General features: G+C 42.5%; 1 protein-coding gene across 2 annotated transcripts in view; it reads left to right on the top strand.

Moving 5' to 3' along the window:
- Nucleotides 1-18,111, top strand: part of DRC11 (dynein regulatory complex subunit 11) — an 86,235-nt gene that overhangs the window by 54,218 nt on the left and 13,906 nt on the right. For both annotated transcript variants that reach the window (XM_077918628.1, XM_028702907.2), the window contains exons 12-15: nucleotides 6,467-6,537; nucleotides 8,139-8,221; nucleotides 11,113-11,220; nucleotides 13,714-13,913. In XM_077918628.1, coding sequence (XP_077774754.1) covers nucleotides 6,467-6,537; nucleotides 8,139-8,221; nucleotides 11,113-11,220; nucleotides 13,714-13,913 — 462 coding nt within the window. The remainder of the gene's footprint in view (nucleotides 1-6,466; nucleotides 6,538-8,138; nucleotides 8,222-11,112; nucleotides 11,221-13,713; nucleotides 13,914-18,111) is intronic.

The following is an 18,111-nucleotide window of genomic DNA, read 5'->3' as shown; positions in this document are numbered from 1 at the left end:
CTGTTCTCCAGAACAATTTCTGCTTGAAACAATAATACAAGTTTAATTCACCAAGTAGTTAGTCTCAGAAAAAAAGAGTTAATTCAGTTTGTAATGATGAGCTTTCTACAAGAAAAACATAACTCACAGCAGTCCATAGGCTCATAAAACATTAGTTCCACTTTAAATGTTCAAATAAATGTCAGCTACTGGGAGCTGCTGCCAGCCTGAACCCAACACCTAAAGCAGTTTGAGTAAAATAGAATAATCTGCACTTACAGTTTTCATATCCATGAAACAGCTGGTCAGCTTGGAAACATACAGAACCTATGGATGTGCCAGGAAGACCTTGAAAATAGTATGCCTTTGGGAATGCGGCAAGTTGAAGAAGGGAAATAAGCCTCAGCATGATGTGAATGGACCACTTAATAATAACAATAATAAAAAATAATGTTATTATTTATATGCTGCCCATCAGACTGGGTTGCCCAGGCCACTCTGGGCAGCTTCCAGCAAAACATAAAAACACAATAAAACATCAAATTTTAAAAACTTCTGACAATGTGTGTGTGTGTGAAATGCCAGGCAATGAAGAGCATGGCTCTTCAAGTGCCTGAAGATGTTTCATAGATTTTGATGCTTCATGGTTTTATCCATGCATATCTGCACATGCACTAGAGACAAGGCGCACCCACGCACTTACTTTGAGATGCAGCTTCAAGAGATCCTGCAGAGAGAGCTGATAACTTACAGATAACAGCAGCAGCAAGGCATGATCGGAAGGCAAAAATAAAAATAGGAACAGAATGGGATAAGTGATTTACCATGGAGAAATAACAACTCTCTCTCTCTCTCTCTCTCTCTCTCTCACACACACACACACACTGTGTGTGTGTGTGTGTGTGTGTGTGTGTACTTTATTGTGTGCTTTATTGAAATGAAGGAAAAGTAGCAAACAGAAAAATAAAAACAGTAGTGTATGTTACATCAAATAACAGTAAGTTCTTCTTTCATCTATAATGACTTCCCATCTACCACTTATTTTGTCAAGCGCACTATCCATTTTCCTTTGTTAATTTTCATTCATGACTTATTATTCTGTTAAGTATTCACAGTATCACAGAAGGCATTCAAGAAAACAACAACAAAATAGAGGCCATCCCTTTTATAATAAAGCACTTGGGGTATGTGCAGTTCCGAAACATTTGCCCAGGTATCATATCATCAGGTGCATATAGAAAGTAGGACATTTCAACAAATGTAATGTAAAAAGGACACACCTTATTTGTAAGAAACTCTTATTTAAATCAGTTCTCCTAAGATAAGTTTCTCTGTTCGTCAGAATTCAAAAATAGTATAAAATGGTAATTTAAGCCTCGGAAAGCTGTGTAAAATGAAAGCATTCCATGCAAGTCCAGTATTTTGCTCTGGGGCAGCTTGATAGAAGGTTCCCTCTACAAGTGGAACTGCAAAGGAACAAAAACACAGGTGTCTTTCTGTATTTCATATTTGCCTTCTGCTTTCCATAAACAAGTTCATACTGAGCAGGGCTCCCAACAACACCAGCTACACCAAGCCATAGTTCACTTAAACTTATAAAAGCAATACAATGAATATATCAAATTCATAAAGATAGCACACAAAACAGTTCCATAAAATTTTTAAAAATGAATGATAGTAATAATAATAATAATTACTACCTAGCAAATTATCAATTAATTTACTAATCCAGTAGCATTGCATTAGACTAAATAAATAACACAAATAGTTCTCAGTGCAGCAACTGGACTGTGGAAAAGTTTCCCAACAGAGATGGCAAATAAAATAATTTCACTAGCCAGAACCTTCCCATATGAAACAGGTTTGAAGGAAAGGTCACTGATGTCAAATGATTGAAAATCATGTTGGATATAGCTAAGAGAGGACCACTTTGCAGGTGTCAGAAAACACGTCTATTTTGCTGGTGCAGCAGAAAATGGGGCAAAACTGGAAGATACTTAAGTAGGTGGTTAGGAGGGATTTGGGGGCTCTTAGAAAGGCCTTATTTCATTTTATACCCACATTTGGATTGATTTTGAAATAATCTGAGCAATTCCCAATTATTTTCTTAGGAAGTAGCTTGGTTTATTTCATTATTGCGTAGAGTTTGGGTTTCATGGACTTAGAATTTGAGATTTCAGTGAAGAATTCAAAACACACATATCCACCAACACCTTGATTACCCCTCCCCAACAAAAAAGTGCGTGCATTCAACAGAAAAAGCCACAAAGAAAAAATCAAATAAGGATGCAAATAAAGAGGACTGTTGCTAACTAACTGTTTTGATATGTTTTTGTGGTTTTCATTAAATGTGTTTCATTAAATTCATAAGGGGGTTAAAGAGTTTCTCTCAAAAGGAAGTTTTTCTATGGCATGAAGTAGAGCACGTAGGAAAGCCACAAACAAAAATATTTTCTCAGTCTCTGCTTAGCACATGCCAATTTTTCCGTAAATCTTGATGTTAATTAGAAAGACTTTTCCCACAGCATACTGTATATAAAACTTCCAAATTACTCTAGTGGAGAAATTGCCTTAAGGAAGCTAACAGTTGGCCAATATGCTGAACATATGCTCATTGTCTATGTAAGCAGAAATGATCTAATCTCCATGATGTGATCATTTTTAAATTAGGGAAAGATAATGGGCCAAAAGACAATAGACCCTAAAGAAAAGAAACAGGGATGGGGAAGAGGAAATTGGTGCATCTTCAGTGTCTTTGCGGTGCTAAACAAAGATGTATTGTGTTAGGTATCCCATAAGAAGCTTTGATTACTAATACCAGATGCATGCATAAAAATGTTACTGTAATATGTTGTTGTTGTTGTTATATTTGTAAATCCAGTTTGATATGTGATATACTTTCTGGTGCTGCCCAAATCGCTTTAATGATAGAATCCGATGTTGTATCAGTAGAGCTTCTATTTATTGATTACCGTATTTTTTGCTCTATAAGACTCACTTTTTCCCTCCTAAAAAGTAAGGGGAAATGTGTGTGTGTCTTATGTAGCAAATGCAGGCTGTGCAGCTATCCCAGAAGCCAGAACAGCAAGAGGGATTGCTGCTTTCACTGCGCAGAGATCCCTCTTGCTGTTCTGGCTTCTGAGATTCAGAATATTTTTTTTCTTGTTTTCCTCCTCCAAAAACTAGGTGCGTCTTGTGGTCTGGTGCGTCTTATAGAGCGAAAAATACGGTAACTGATACCTCAGACTGCCTCTGTGTCTGTCTGTCTGTCTGAGAGAGAGAGAGAGAGATCCCTTGCGTCATAAGATGTTCTGCAAGTATCCAAAATGTCTTGCTAATAAATGTGCATCTGTCTGATAACAGATGGTAATGTGATTCCTGTTGGGCCTTTCCAAGTTCAAAGACAGGACTATGGGATCACCAAGTGAAATTGATACAAGTCAATGGTGGGTGGGGCTGGTGCCAAAACTGGATTGGACCCAAGCCAACCCCACACATTCATCCATTTACACACACAAGCATCTACCTCATTCATTGGCTTTCTCAGTCACTCATAATGCTCAGAATCATTGGCCATTGCAGATCCCCTGCCTTCGATGAATCAGTCACTTTCCTCAAATCAACAGCCTTTTAGTTATTACTATTTTTATTAATTTTCATTAAATCTATATACTACCTTCATCTGAAGATCTCAGGGTGGTTCGCAAGATAAAAATACAGGATAAAAGCACAAATGAATAGTTAGAAGAAAAGCAAAACAATAACAATAACCCCCTTCCCACAAACACGTTTAAAAGGCTGTAGAATATTACTCCCTCCTGAAGAACATGGAAATAATCACAAGGAAATAAGGACACATTCTTGCCTGGCGCCTAAAGATGTATAATGAAGCTTTTTAAGAAGTTATTTGATAGCTCTATTGTTTCATGTTTTTTCAATCATTCCAGGAAGTGCTGTCATTGGGAATCTTGCCCCCCACTGCCTTCTTCATCTACTGCTTCACCAGTTCCTCAAAAATGGCTTTTCACGCCCTTAGGCATACACAGTTTTATTTTGTCTTTGACGTTTTTAAGCCTTTGTTGTTGTTGTTTAGTCGTTTAGTCGTGTCCGACTCTTCGTGACCCCATGGACCAGAGCACGCCAGGCACTCCTGTCTTCCACTGCCTCCTGCAGTTTGGTCAAACTCATGCTGGTAACCTCGAAAACACTATCCAACCATCTCGTCCTCTGTCGCCCCCTTCTCCTTGTGCCCTCCATCTTTCCCAGCATCAGTGTCTTCTCCAGGGAGTCTTCTCTTCTCATGAGGTGGCCAAAGTATTGGAGCCTAGCAGGAGAAAAAGAGTGGTGGTTGGGGAAACCGTTGTGCCAGAGTCTCCAGCTGTCTCTTCCTGGAATGAATGAAATGCTGGTAGTTGGGAGCCAGCATCAGGCTACCTGGGCCACTATAAGTGATCCTGGCAGGCTTTCACCTTTAACTCCCCCCCCCCCACTGCCAAAAAAGCAAGAAGGGCGCTGCAGAGGTGTGTGCTGCAGTGTCTGGGTTGTATGTCACTCTACTGTTTCTGAATGTCACTGCTGTTACTCGGAGGAGGGCAGAGGTTGAGCCCAAAGGCTGTCAGGCCAGTGGAAAAGACTCTCAGGTCTGGCTCCTGCCCGTGGGGCACCAATTCCCTTCTGCCTTAACACTGTTCCAGGCAAAATCATGTAATACAGATACCAGAGAGTTGGTGGTGTGGCAAACCCCCTCTTAACTATTGCTCAGGTATTGGTTTTTATGAAGAAGACTCTTCTAGGGAGAAGCTAAACAGATAAAAGGTTTTATTTTACTGAACAATTTGTAAAACAAAAGATGTGTTAGGAGATAGAATTCTTTCAAGAAACAGATAACTACCTGTCCTCTCTCCCTCTCTCTCTCTCTCTAATTTGGTGGCTGTTTCCTGCCAACCTAGCAGTTTGAAAGCATGTCAAAGTGCAAGTAGATAAATAGGTACCGCTCTGGCGGGAAGGTAAACGGCGTTTCTGTGCACTGCTCTGGTTCGCCAGAAGCGGCTTAGTCATGCTGGCCACATGACCCGGAAGCTGTACGCCAGCTCCCTTGGCCAATAAAGCAAGATGAGCACCGCAACCCCAGAGTTGGCCACAACTGGACCTAATGGTCAGGGGTCCCTTTACCTTGACCTTATAGGCTTCTCAAGGTGGTAAACACATAGCTTCTTTTCAGTTATTTCACTTCAGCTCCTTAAACTTAATTGTATAGTTGTTACATCTTAGGTCTTAACATTTGGATTCTGATACTTTCTGTTAGTTTCCCAACCTTCTATAAATCACACTCCTGGGACTCCTCTGGTCGGATGACAGTGCCAGGGGATCACTACACCCCTCTTAAACAATGCCAGGTCCTCTTGTGGTCACTTAGCATGGAAAGAGGTTTTAAGCTCTTGTCCTTGCTTTCAAGGCAAGGCCTGATTGGTCTGCCAGCTGTGAGACTGGTAAGGGTGCTCTTCTCTGTTGAGCAGTACTTGTACTGCCAGAAGCGGAGGGGACAGGAAAATGTGATAAATTTGAGGCCCACAATGTCTCATATGCAATACGGCATGTGCCGCTGAAATCTTTGTATGTCCCAATTAATGAGATTGATGCAGTGATTCACAAGTTGCAGCCCAGACCACACAAGGTCCTGCAAGTGGGACCGAACTTCACCTTGAAAAATGAAGGCTGTGTGTTGGAGGATGCATCCAACATGTCTCCTCAAGAGGGAGGAGGACCATGTAACGTTGAAGAACATGGAAATAATCACAAGGAAATAATGACACACCAGGATTCCCTGGCCCAGCCCATGCTGCAGCTGGGCTGGAATTCCTCACCAGTGTGTAGCCAGAACAGTCCCATGTGAGCCACTGCAGACTGGGCAAAGGGGAGAGAATAAGGCTCAAGGGAAATGTTAAATGTTTTGGGAGTTGGTCAAGAAAATACAGGTACAGTGGTACCTTGGTTTAAGAACAGCTTAGTTTATGAACAACTTGGATTAAGAATGCTGCAAACCCAGAAGTAGGTGTTTTGGTTTGTGAACTTTGCCTTGGAATAAGAACATGTTTCGCTTCCTGTTGAGTGTGTTCCATTTGTAAATTGCGTCCCCCGCTGCTATGGGAAAGCACACCTTGGTTTAAGAATGCTTTGGTTTAAGAACGGACTTCCGGAACGGATTAAGTTTGTAAACCAAGGTACAACTGTATTTGAGTGTAGTTAAGTGTGCTTGCAATTTTCCTCCAAGAATAAATTGCAAACACTAAAGTGAAGAAAGCATAAACAATGTGTATAATATATATATATATATATATATATATATATATATATATATATATATATATATATATGCAGGAGGAGTTAAATCACCAGAGGCCACTAAAACTATTCAGAATCTTGTGCTAACTTTTAGCTGGGTGTAGAAGTATTGCCTTTGCTAACTTTCTCCATTTATGATCCTTAGAAAAAGAAAAAAGGGAAAAAGGGTGGAAGGAAGAAAAAATCTAAGAAGGAGAAAGATCTGACTCCTGACAGGTAAAAATGCACCTGCTCCTCTGAGATTCACATTGACACATCTCTCTCTCTCTTTGCTTTGTTCAAACACAAAAGAGAGTCAAAGTTGGTATGCCTAAGCCTGAACCTGGTAGCTCCAATTCCTTAGCAATTATGGAGAATCTAACATAGAATTCTTTTAAAATGGATAACATATAGAGAGAGATTTAGATAGGAAATGTCAACCACCAATTTGCAGAGAGTTCATTTTAGGTTATATGTACTGTGGACCTTAGTTCTGTGCATTTTCATCATATCTCTAATGGTTCTTTGAAGAATTGTCATTAAATTTTATTCCTTGTGACAGGTGTAGGAACACCTGGTAGTTTCAGATTTGTATCAGATTTTCCATCTGTTTTTAACATCCCTGAAATAGGACACTGGCTAGTCCTTCTGTAATAATTGAACAAAGCAGCATTTATTCCCTATATAAAACAAATCATAAAGTATAATCCTTGATGCTGCCTTGCAGATTGCTGCCCATTGGGCTGACGGTAGGAAGCTTAGGGTAAATAGTGTTGCCGGCTGCTCTGGAATCTCTTTGAAGCCATATTGGTGGGGTGGACATTAAAAAACAAGTAAACAACGAATAGCTGTAGTTTTACTACCTTTGCCAGTTACCTGACACTTCAAATCTAAATGTCCATCATTGTTTTTTATTTAGATTTTTCCAGACTACCACAAATAACATTACTAAACTCCATCTCCATGCAAAAGAGTTTATGCCATATTCATTGAGTGGTGGGGGTCGGGGAGGCCATCCCACTCTCTGAACATTACTGACTACCACTTCCAATATTAAATACAGAATAGTGCCCCTATGATTCATTCACAAACAAGGCTGGCCCAAAACATTTTGGCACCTGAGGTGAATTGCACAGTGGTACCTCTCCTGCCAGCAAAGAAGGGGTGGGTGAAGATAGACACCAGAAGCAAGGCTGGGAGGAGACCAGCAGCTCCTCCTCTTCACCAAGAGGCCACTGTAGAGGTGGCATTGGGAGGGCTGCCAGGCAGCTGGATCTGACGCCCCTGTGGATCCTGCCACCTGAGGCGGTCACCTCACCTTGCCTCATGGGTGGGCTGGCCCTGTGTGGTATTGTACCACTAACTAGGTCCAAGATAAGATCTGTGTACTACGAGGTTGCCTCCAGCATTTCAAAATACACGATCTTTTTCTTTCTTTTTAAAAAATAGCTTCCTAAAAGCTGCTTATTCACCCTGTTCTACTGACTTGCAGGAACTCTGCAATGATGTTGAACGGTGAGGTTATGTCTCAAGTAGCCTGGAGGTAGTAATGTGAGAGGACCTGTGTTGGGAAAATGTTTAAACTCCAAATTTCTATGAAATAATTTCATTATTGTATTGTTAGTGTTCCACAGTATTTCATACCGCTAATAGATGGAAATTGCTGTTAATGTTACAATAAGTGTACGAGTGTGTTTTCCCTAAAAATGAAAATGTAATTATTGTACATTTTAGCCATATACAGACATTACAAATGCTTACATGAGGGTGTGTTTTTTAAGAGATGATTTGCATTTTTATCTGCAAATCTGGGTGTTAAATTATGTATCTCTTTGTAGGACAATTGATTCTCTCTACCAGGAGCTGGTAGAAGCACAGATATTAATAAGAGCCAAGAAAGTGAAACTCGGCGATTATGTGGGTAAAGTATTAACTTTATGTACCAATACAGAAGTACATCTTGATTTCCTTTACATTTACATATAATATTTTAAAATTGCAATGTTGTGCAACCTGCCTTGTGTTCCTATAATAGACTCTGAATAGACAAGCCACACCATTCATACCGATGTCGCTGGTTCCAGATATAAAAATTAATATAAGCTTAACTTCTGACCCAGTATGACAGTTGAAGCAGAGATCTTCAGGATTTAGTCTGATTTATAATCTTCATATTTTCTAATTCTGGTGCTTTGTCATTTCTACATCTGGCTGGCACCAAACACTAAATTAAAGGATGCTTCCAATAGCATTTCCCTACCTGTGTTTTGAAGATGTTTCTTGGGAAGCTGCAAAGGTCAGACTGTGCACTTCAGAGATGCCACAGGAACTGAGCACAATTCTAGTCTCATAGTTAAATCTGACCCCCTTGCTGTTGCAAAGGCACTGGCACCAGCCATCTCCAGGCTGTTTCCCCTTACAGGCTTTTAAAACCCGGGCAGAGAAAAGTAACATCCACATCAGCCCTGAATATGGAAGAATGTAAGCATTTATTCAAAAGCATAATTTAGACCAAGTTAAAAACATCTGATAGTGTATAAGTGGGTTCCACTATGGTGCCCCTTCTCTGACTCACTTTTATACTCTGCTCCAGTTATGCAAACTGCTTCGGGTCCTGATGTGCAAATCAGTCATCCAGCCGGCGTATGGGGGCAAAAGACCAACCGAACCGTCCAATAGCTGCTGCTTCCCTCTGAAGTTTCACTCGGGGTAGCCAGTGCTCATTACCCAAACCCTCCTGCAGTTTATCTGGTAAAGCAAATGATTAGTGGTTCTTGGGCTGAAACAATCTCAACATATGCTCAGACTTTTAATGGCGAACAGGTCTGGCTTGCTGGCATGGAGCTGCGTATGGTATTAACTCTAGCGCCCCTCAGAAACAGGCTTCACAAGCCTGACCCTTTTCAGGATCTGCCTCATGGGTCAAATTTGAACAGGTAGGCAGGGGCAACCCACGTGGATATCAGATGATGTCCGTGTCAAAATCCCTTGTGTTCCAGTCTCCAAGGCAGCAAAAGATTGCAACGTGGTTCAGGGTTCCTTCCAACCAGCCAGAATACTCTTCTCCACCACCCGCACGTCAGTTTTCCATTCCCCCTCCCAAACTACAGTCAGTATTCTATGCCCACTGAACATTGGATCGTGTGTGTGTGTAGGGGTGTTTCCTCTCCTTATGGTTTAGTCTTCTAAACGTTGTTTGCACTTCTGCACACCTTGGTTTTCATCCAACCCTGCAAACACTTCCCTGTAGTACAGGGATGGGGGAACCCTTTAAGCCTGATGGGCTAAATCTTGCTCACCCACTGAGGGCCAACTTTAACAGGTGGGCAGGACCACCTGCCTGTCAATCACCTGACATTAGGGAATTGTTCAAAGATGGTTGCTACACTGCAGCCTCCTCTTAGCATGCCTCAATCCTTTTAGCTGACAGTCAGCTGATGGTTGCTTAGAGGGAGCCCCTTTGAAGTCTCAGCATAGGGGGAAATGTCCCTAGAACTGGAAGACTTTCCCCTCTGCAGAGAAAGCAGCTTGTATTCAAAGTGCTGGGAGAAATGCTTTGAGTATGGATTGTGCATGGATTGTGCCTTTGGGTGATACAAAGATCAGCTTTCACGGAATGGATTTGCTATTGCCATATAAGATACCAGAAGCTGCCAAGTTTGTCCAACACTAAAAAGATCTGCCAGCTATACAAATCCTTAACAACCAATGGGCAACTAAACTGGTCATTTATGCAGTATTTTCAGTGTTCAAGGTGCCTCACACCCATTGCTGCACTCTCCTCACAACAACTCTGTGTGGATGCTGTGGACAAGTATTTCCATAGGGAAGAGAGGAGGCTGAGAGTTAGTGACTTGTCTCCTCAGGCCAAGTGAGTTTGTAATTGAGATGAGACTTGAATTAGCAACCTCCTGCATCACACCTCATTATCTTAGCCAGTGCACCAGCTCTCCACTGTGGGCTTGTAAAGAAAACACCCACTTTTTCTATTTTTATGATTCAGTCTTATTTAATTTACTGTTTGATAAATTTGCATTTATCAAAGGCACATAAAGGTTTCAAAAGCAAAACCTTTAAAATATGTTCATGTAAATAAATACTAGCAATAAAAAGTTTACCCAAATGCATGCCATCAGTACAAATTATGCTTCTACTGATGATGATAAATGGTACTCTTAAGACATTTCTCCTCACCGCATGTCAGTCCTTCTTAACCTGTGATTATGTCCATGGGTTACATACTCTGTGGTGTCCCAGCAGCTGGAATCCACGTTTCCATGCTGAATGACTCAGCTAGCAAGGAGAGCCACTGTGGTCCCAGAGATAGCACACTGGATGCCAGCTGCATTTAGAGACCTGTCAAGCACACCCACAACCAAGCCCTTGTTCTTTACCTATAAAATTGGAACAGTGTTAACCTATCTCACATCAGTGCTGCAAGGATTCAATCTATTTAGTTTGTCCATGAATTCTGCCCACTGTGCAGTTGTCATTTTTATGTACTTGCCAATTGATGGTATACTTGTGAAATAATTTACACATTTGTAGAAAAATAGCATGGGGGTCAAAAATCAAGTCCACATTCATTTAAATTGCCGGCTGAATATTTCCACTTCTGTTTTTATTTTGTATTCATGTTGGGGGATGCATTCCAAAAACATATTAATAACTATTAGAACTCATAGATTTAAATCTGTTGTGGCTTAACAGGATGCTAAACTTGTATTCCCTGGCAGCTTCTAATGTCTGGAGTTACACATTTTGTAATAATACAGTATCACCTATGAAGAAGCCTTTGTCTCTTCCCTGTAGGTGAGTACAGCTATCTGGGGTCTACCCTTCGGCAGAAAGACATAGAACCAATGCCCTCTCTCACAGATGTCAGGCAGCTCATCGCTCTGTATGGCATATTGCCATTAGGTAAGATCACAGGAGAAATGGTCAGAGGGCAGACACCATGCTTTGCTTCCTGTCAGCCTCATATACTTTTACTAGCTATGACAGTGCTTGATTGATTTTGGTTGAAAGCATTCTGCAGAATTCTTTTTCAATTAAGTATTCTGAACTGATACAGTATGGTTTTAATAGCATACTTAAAAGGGGAGCGTGGTTGCTATGTGTTTGACATGCCGTTTCTTTGCCATTTCTTGTTTGCATGTTAACAGTTTGGGAGCTGTAGCACATAAAGGAAGTCACTTGGGAAAGGTAATAGCTAATACAAGCTCCAGTGATTATAAATTTAATCAAGTTAGGGAAAAGGCTAAGGTTGCAATTTACCTTTTACAAGCCAGCTAATGTGTCTTGCTGTTGAACAATGGAAGCATTTCTGGAATTAGTCAGCTCATTTCATATATTGGAGAAAGTGCTTTTAATTGTTCTTGCCTTCTAAAACTCTAGAAATTAATAACCAAACATGTATGTTTTCTTAAATGTACTATCTACATGGTATATTGTTCCAATATGATAAGTATAAACCTTTACTCGGGGGGGGGGGGAGGCTTTTCCTTAGGCTGCAGTAGAGCTCCTGTCACTTTTCTGAACATGATCCAGTTAATTTTACAGAAAGAACATCCTATCACACCTCCAAACTGGGCCAGTTTGCAGATTTTCAGAACAGATCCATGTTAGCAGTAGGGATGGAAGGATCTGTCAATTTTGGTTTCTCATTTTTTCCAATCTAGAATTCTGCAAGATTTTTGCAATTTTAAAAAATTGTGGAGATTAGTCAGCATTTTTGTGTGAATTTCTCCCAATAAACAGGTTTTTGTTTGCAGTTTCTCCCATATATAATACTACTTGTATATAATTTCCATGAATATAATCATCTTTAGGCACATTTCCCCCTAATATATGCATTTTCCTAAACATAGTTTGGATGGAGAACTGCATCACAACATTCAGATAAGTGTGAATTTCAAAGGATGACTGTGTTTCGGTTCTCAGATTATCTCACAAAGTGCTAATTTGATAAATTCAGCTTTAAATACCACATTGGCCCGAATATAAGCCACACGTTTCCCCCAAATTCCAACCATGAGCAGTTAAAGTGTGGCTTATATTTGCGACCTTACCAAAATTGGCTTTTAGATCGGCTGCGAGGCGGCACACTGTTGTGGGGAGCCATTGAACTGGTCTGCAGCAGCGACACTGTTGGATTTGGCAGAGCCTGACTGCAGCGCTGGCGACCACGTGGGCTCCAGGCACACTGCAGAAGCCTATCAGCTGTGAGGCAGCGTTCCCCCAAGCTAAGCAGCGGCCGTGGCCCACGCAAGGTCTCCTACGCGCTGCAATCTCTGGTCAGCTGTGAGGCAGTTCCTTTACAGCTGGGCAGCGGGCGTTTTCCAGTTACTGTATTCGGCAGCAGATGACCGCATGGGCTTTGGTGGTGAGAGTGTGCTTGTTTGGGACGGGTGCTTGTTGACCCCCTTTTACATCCCCCCCCCCCCCGGACAAACGTCATGTGTGTGTTCCTCGTTGTGTGATTGCGCTTCGTTGGGCGGGTGCCTTTCGGAATTCCCCCCTCTCCAATTTTAAGGGAGAGGCTTATATTTAGGAATCGTCTTTTTTTCTTTTTCCTCCTTGAATTTTAAAGGTGCGGTTTATATTCAGGTGCGCCTTATTATTCGGGCCAATACGGTATGAAATGAGCTGAATTCCCTCACCTCACAAGCCATGGCCAGAAAAGATGTGAGAACAATTAGAAACTCCCAAGACTGCGATCCAGTCAAAGTTACACACTTGTAAAGCTTATTGATTTCAATGGGATAGTTAAGTACTTGCTCTTTTACTGAAATCATTGGGGCCTACAAGTACATAACTTGCCAAGTGTTCTGCCATACTGAATTTCTGCAGATGCATTACTGGATACACTATTTGTAGAAGGGCGGGTGGATTTTCTTATCTGTGTCTCTTTTCTAAACTGTTTAGAAGCAAGAGTTGTTTTTAAAAGTTTATGGGTGATATCTACTCAGAACTAAATCTTATTGAATTCAATGGGACATACTCCCAGGAAAGTGGAGTTTGGTCAGAGTAGACCCATTAAAGTCAATTGACTTCAATTACTTAAACCCATAAATTTCAATATGCCTATTTGGAATTGCCTCTAGGAGACGACTCCATATTTTACTCGTTCCGTTTGTAATTATTGTAGCTCTTATCCTGTTGTATTGTGAAAAACTTTAATAAAGATCTTGTTGGGGATGAAATGGGTCTATTCAGAGTATGTCTGATGTTAGACATCACCCTACACGTTCCAGCTGCTGACCTGAAAACAAAAGCTCTTGGTTTGGCACTGTCAATCTTCCCCCAAACCACTAATGTCTGGGTCAGCACTTGGGAATCACATGGTGGAATACTGGAATGACTACATATGTACCTATACATCGTCATATTGTTCCCATTTCACCTTCATAGGTTCTCCGTCTGTACATGAGAAAGCACCTCTGGTGAAAGCCTTGCTCTTGGCTGGACCCGAAGGAGTCGGGAAAAAGATGCTTATTCATGCTCTCTGCACGGAAACGGGAGCCAACCTCTTCAATTTATCTGCAGCTAATATTGCTGGCAAATACCCTGGCAAGGCTGGTTTGCAAATGATGCTTCACATAGTGTTTAAGGTAGGAACACAAATGATCCTCTCATTTTATTTTTTTCTGCAAATTTATATGAAACTGTATTTTAGTTATACAATAATTATTCTATTCCATATGCTAATAGGTGATTTATTGTGTATCTCATTTTGATTCATTGTTATAATAATACAATAATACATTAGGGAAGTTTTAATGTTTGAAGCTTTATTCTGTTTTTAGTCCTCTGTTGGGAGCCACCCAGAGTGGCTGGGGAAACCCAGCTAGATGGGCAGGGTATAATTAATAAAATTATTATTATTATTATTATTAAAAATAAAATTGTAAGGCAGGCCCCACAAATAACACAGAGATGCAATTTAAATAAAAGCACACATTCTACTCATGTAAAAACACACTGATTCCTGGACTGTCTGCGGGCCGGATTTAGAAGGCAATTGGGCCGCATCCAGCCCCCAGGCCTTAGTTTGCCTACCCATGGACTAATCATTCACTAGTAACCCCAGTTGTAGCAGGGAGTGTTAAATTGCTTACCAACTTAACGTTTCAAACATGACAGAGCACATGATACACTTGGGAAGTAGATAGTAAGAATTCTACTAACATTTTATTCATTCTTTTTAACTGCCTATTTATTAGCAACATCTTTTTTTTCTACAGTGGTACAGGGTTACAGGGACGCAGGTGGCGCTGTGGGTTAAACCACAGAGCCTAGGACTTGCCGATCAGAAGGTCGGTGGTTCGAATCCCTGCGATGGGGTGAGCTCCCGTTGCTCGGTCCTTCTCCTGCCAACCTAGCAGTTCGAAAGCACGTCAAAGTGCAAGTAGATAAATAGGTACTGTTCCAGCGGGAAGGTAAATGGTGTTTCCGTGCGCTGCTCTGGTTCACCAGAAGCGGCATAGTCATGCTGGCTACATGACCCAGAAGCTGTACGCCGGCTCCCTCAGCCAATAAAGCGAGATGAGTGCCACAACCCCAGAGTCGGTCACGACTGGACCTAACGGTCAGGGGTCCCCTTTACCTTTTACCTCGGGTTAGAGATGCTTCAGGTTACAGACACTTCAGGTGACAGACTCCGCTAACCCAGAAATAGTACTTCGGGTTAAGAACTTCACTTCAGGATGAGAACAGAAATCGTGCGGTGGTAGCAGGAGGCCCCATTAGCTAAAGTGGTGCTTCAGGTTAAGAACGGACCTCCAGAATGAATTAAGTTCTTAACCTGAGGTTAACCTGTGTGTCAGAAACAATGCACAGTCTCAATGCAATGGAAAATCTGTGATGGATGCTCCTACATACAAAAGAAATCATTAATATCCTACAAATAGAATACCAGCATTTCAGGAATGAATATCCTGGTATAGTCTTCTCCCTAACATATAGCTTTCAATGTTGTTGGTTATTTTTTGAAAAGAGGAACATCATGTCAGATGCAGGTGTACCACTTTAGTGATAGCTAGATGTCAGTGTCTGGCACCTAGTTGTTGGCATCCATCCGTCTCATTTGACTATTCTTGATTCCAGTTCTTGTGTGTAGCCAAGAACTGGAAGACTCGTTCTTGCAGTGCATAATCCAACTATGGATCTCCCTCCCGCAGCAGACAGTGATGGCCACCAGCTTTGATGACTTTCAAAGGGGATTAGACAACTCCATGGAGGACTATCAGTAGCTACTAGCCGTGATGGACGGCTTTGCTCTACTTTCAGAGTCAGAGGCAGCCATGCTTCTGAATCCCAGTTGCTGGAAGTCACAGGAGGGGAGGGGGGCTCTTGTGCTCAGGTTCTACTTCATCTTTGGCCACTGTGAGAACCGGATGCTGGACTAGATGGGCTGTTGGCCTGATCCAGCAAGCTCTTCTTAAGTTCTTAGTCATCTGAATGTGGTTTACATAGCAAATGCTCCCACACTGGCAGTTAAAATACAGATTTGGGGCTTGATAACTAGAACTCAGAAAGACTCAAGTGTAGTCCCTTCTCATATTTTATACAGTGGTACCTCGCAAGACGAATGCCTTGCAAGACAGAAAACTCGCAAGACGAAAGGGTTTTTTGTTTTTTGAGCTGCTTCGCAAGACGATTTTCCCTATGGGCTTGCTTCGCAAGACGGAAACGTCTTGCAAGTTTGTTTCCTTTTTCTTAAAACCGTTAATACAGTTGCGACTTGACTTCGAGGAGCAACTCATAGCACGCGGTGTGGTAGCCTTTTTTGAGGTTTTTGAAGACTTTGGTGATTTTTGAAGCTTTTCCAAAGCTTTTCCGACACCATGCTTCGCAAGACGAAAAAAATCGCAAGATGACAAAACTCGCGGAACGAATTAATTTCGTCTTGCGAGGCACCACTGTAATTATAATACCACTTGCTAAGCCATGACAATTGCCAAGTATTATTTTAGAACTCACAGTGATGGTGAGGTAACTAAGATATTCCAGTTACCAATTGCTATGAAAAATTAAGAGATTTCACTTAAATTTATTCCCAGGGAGCAGAGATTCACCATTAGGCAGCTTCTTTGTCCATAAAGCCACTGGCTGGGGGTTATTATATCATTAGAGAATCTTCATTAAACTAATATGCTTCAAATGTAGAATATCTGAATATTTATTTTTATCAGGTTTTTTTGTAAATATTGTTCAACACTACAAGCTTTCTGAAAAAACAAGTAAGGAAGCTCGCCTGGTGACTTTGTTACATAAGTCTAGGCGCCAGGCAAAAACATTCCTCTTCTCCCACCCCTTTGACTAATTAAGCAATCCTTTTAAATTGTGTGAAGAGGGTTCATGCTTTGTTTGTTAACTATATTGTGTATTTTTGTGTTTTTATATTGTAAACTGCCCTGTGAGCCTCAGATGAAGGGTGAGCAACCAACCCCTAAGCTGAACTGATAGGCTTTCTAAATAAAAACGATGGGCATGTGAAGCTGATGGAATTAGATGGGGGGACAAGGAGGCCCAGAGCTTCGTCCTCAACTCCGTGTTGGATCAGGGGCCTCTGGTGGAAGAGGGGAGCTCTGTGGCTGTGCTGGTCCCGGGGGGGAAGGTACTAATACCGTAGCCAAAGTTCAGTCCTGAGTCACTAGCCGGGTAGAAGTTCACAAGATGAGACGCGAGGTCCGAAACAGGGAGCCGGGCGGGGTCAGGAACACTTGAAGATCAGAGGCAGGAAGCTGGGCAGGAAACAGGAACACTGGAAGGTCCGAAACAGGGAGCCGGGCGGGAACAGGAACGCTGGAAGGTCAGAAGCAGGAAGCCGGGCGAGGAACAGGAACACTGGAAATGCAGATCTAGGTCCGGGTAAGAACAGGTACTCCACAATGACGTTGCTCCCGCAACCTGGGACCGGGCTGACTGACCTTTATCTTCTTCTAAGGCCAGGGGCGGTCCCGGCCCCCAGGAGCCCCGCCTCTCCTGGCCTTAAGGCGAGCACTCCTCCTGGGAGAAACCAGTTCCCTTCGCCTCTCTGCCCTAAGCCTCTGCAGTTCAGGAGAGGCCGAAGGGTTACTGGGCCCCGGGGGAGGCTCACCTGTAGACACTGAGTCCTCAAGCACTTCTGGGGCCAGAATGGTTTCACCTGGTGCCTGCTCCTGAGGATCCGGCACAGGTGCAGGCTCCTCAGAATCAAGGCCCTGCCCCAGTTCAGCCGGCCCTGGAGGCGGGGACTCCTGTGCCGGCTGGGATTCCTCCAGTTCACTCTCAGACTCGGAATCCCAGGCCATCACAGTGGCAAAGCAAGGCAGAACTCACGCTGTGTGCAGGGCAGACTGAGGCAAGGCAAGAGCGAGAAGGGTCTGGGCTGAACTCAGGGCTGAAGCTGTTTTCTAGGAACACAGAGCTCCAATGTTGCATTAGCGAGGAACAAATGTGACCCCCCCCCCAGCCCTGTATAGCAGCCACAGCTGCATCTAATGGTTAGCACCACCTGTACTGAAAGGTGCTAAAGGGACTCAGCCCTCTCCAGCAGTCTCCTAGAGTGGCAGAGCCGGGGAGACTTTAGCCTCACGGGTTCTTCAGTAGAGTCCAAGGGTAGTAGATGTGCTGGGCCCAGGGGTAACCTGGGAAATGCGGTCCAGGACCAGTCCAGAATCCGAAGGTTCTGCTAGGAGTCAGTCCGACAGGGTCAAGGCAGGACACGAGGCAGGAAACCAGGCAAGGACAGGTACAGGATCTCAGACAGGATCTAGCATACAGCAATGTTGCTCCCACAACCTGGGGCAGGGTCCGACAGCCTTT

Source organism: Podarcis muralis, chromosome 1 (genome assembly GCF_964188315.1).
Source record: "Podarcis muralis chromosome 1, rPodMur119.hap1.1, whole genome shotgun sequence".
Taxonomy (NCBI): domain Eukaryota; kingdom Metazoa; phylum Chordata; class Lepidosauria; order Squamata; family Lacertidae; genus Podarcis; species Podarcis muralis.
This window is presented reverse-complemented; position numbering and strand designations above follow the sequence as displayed.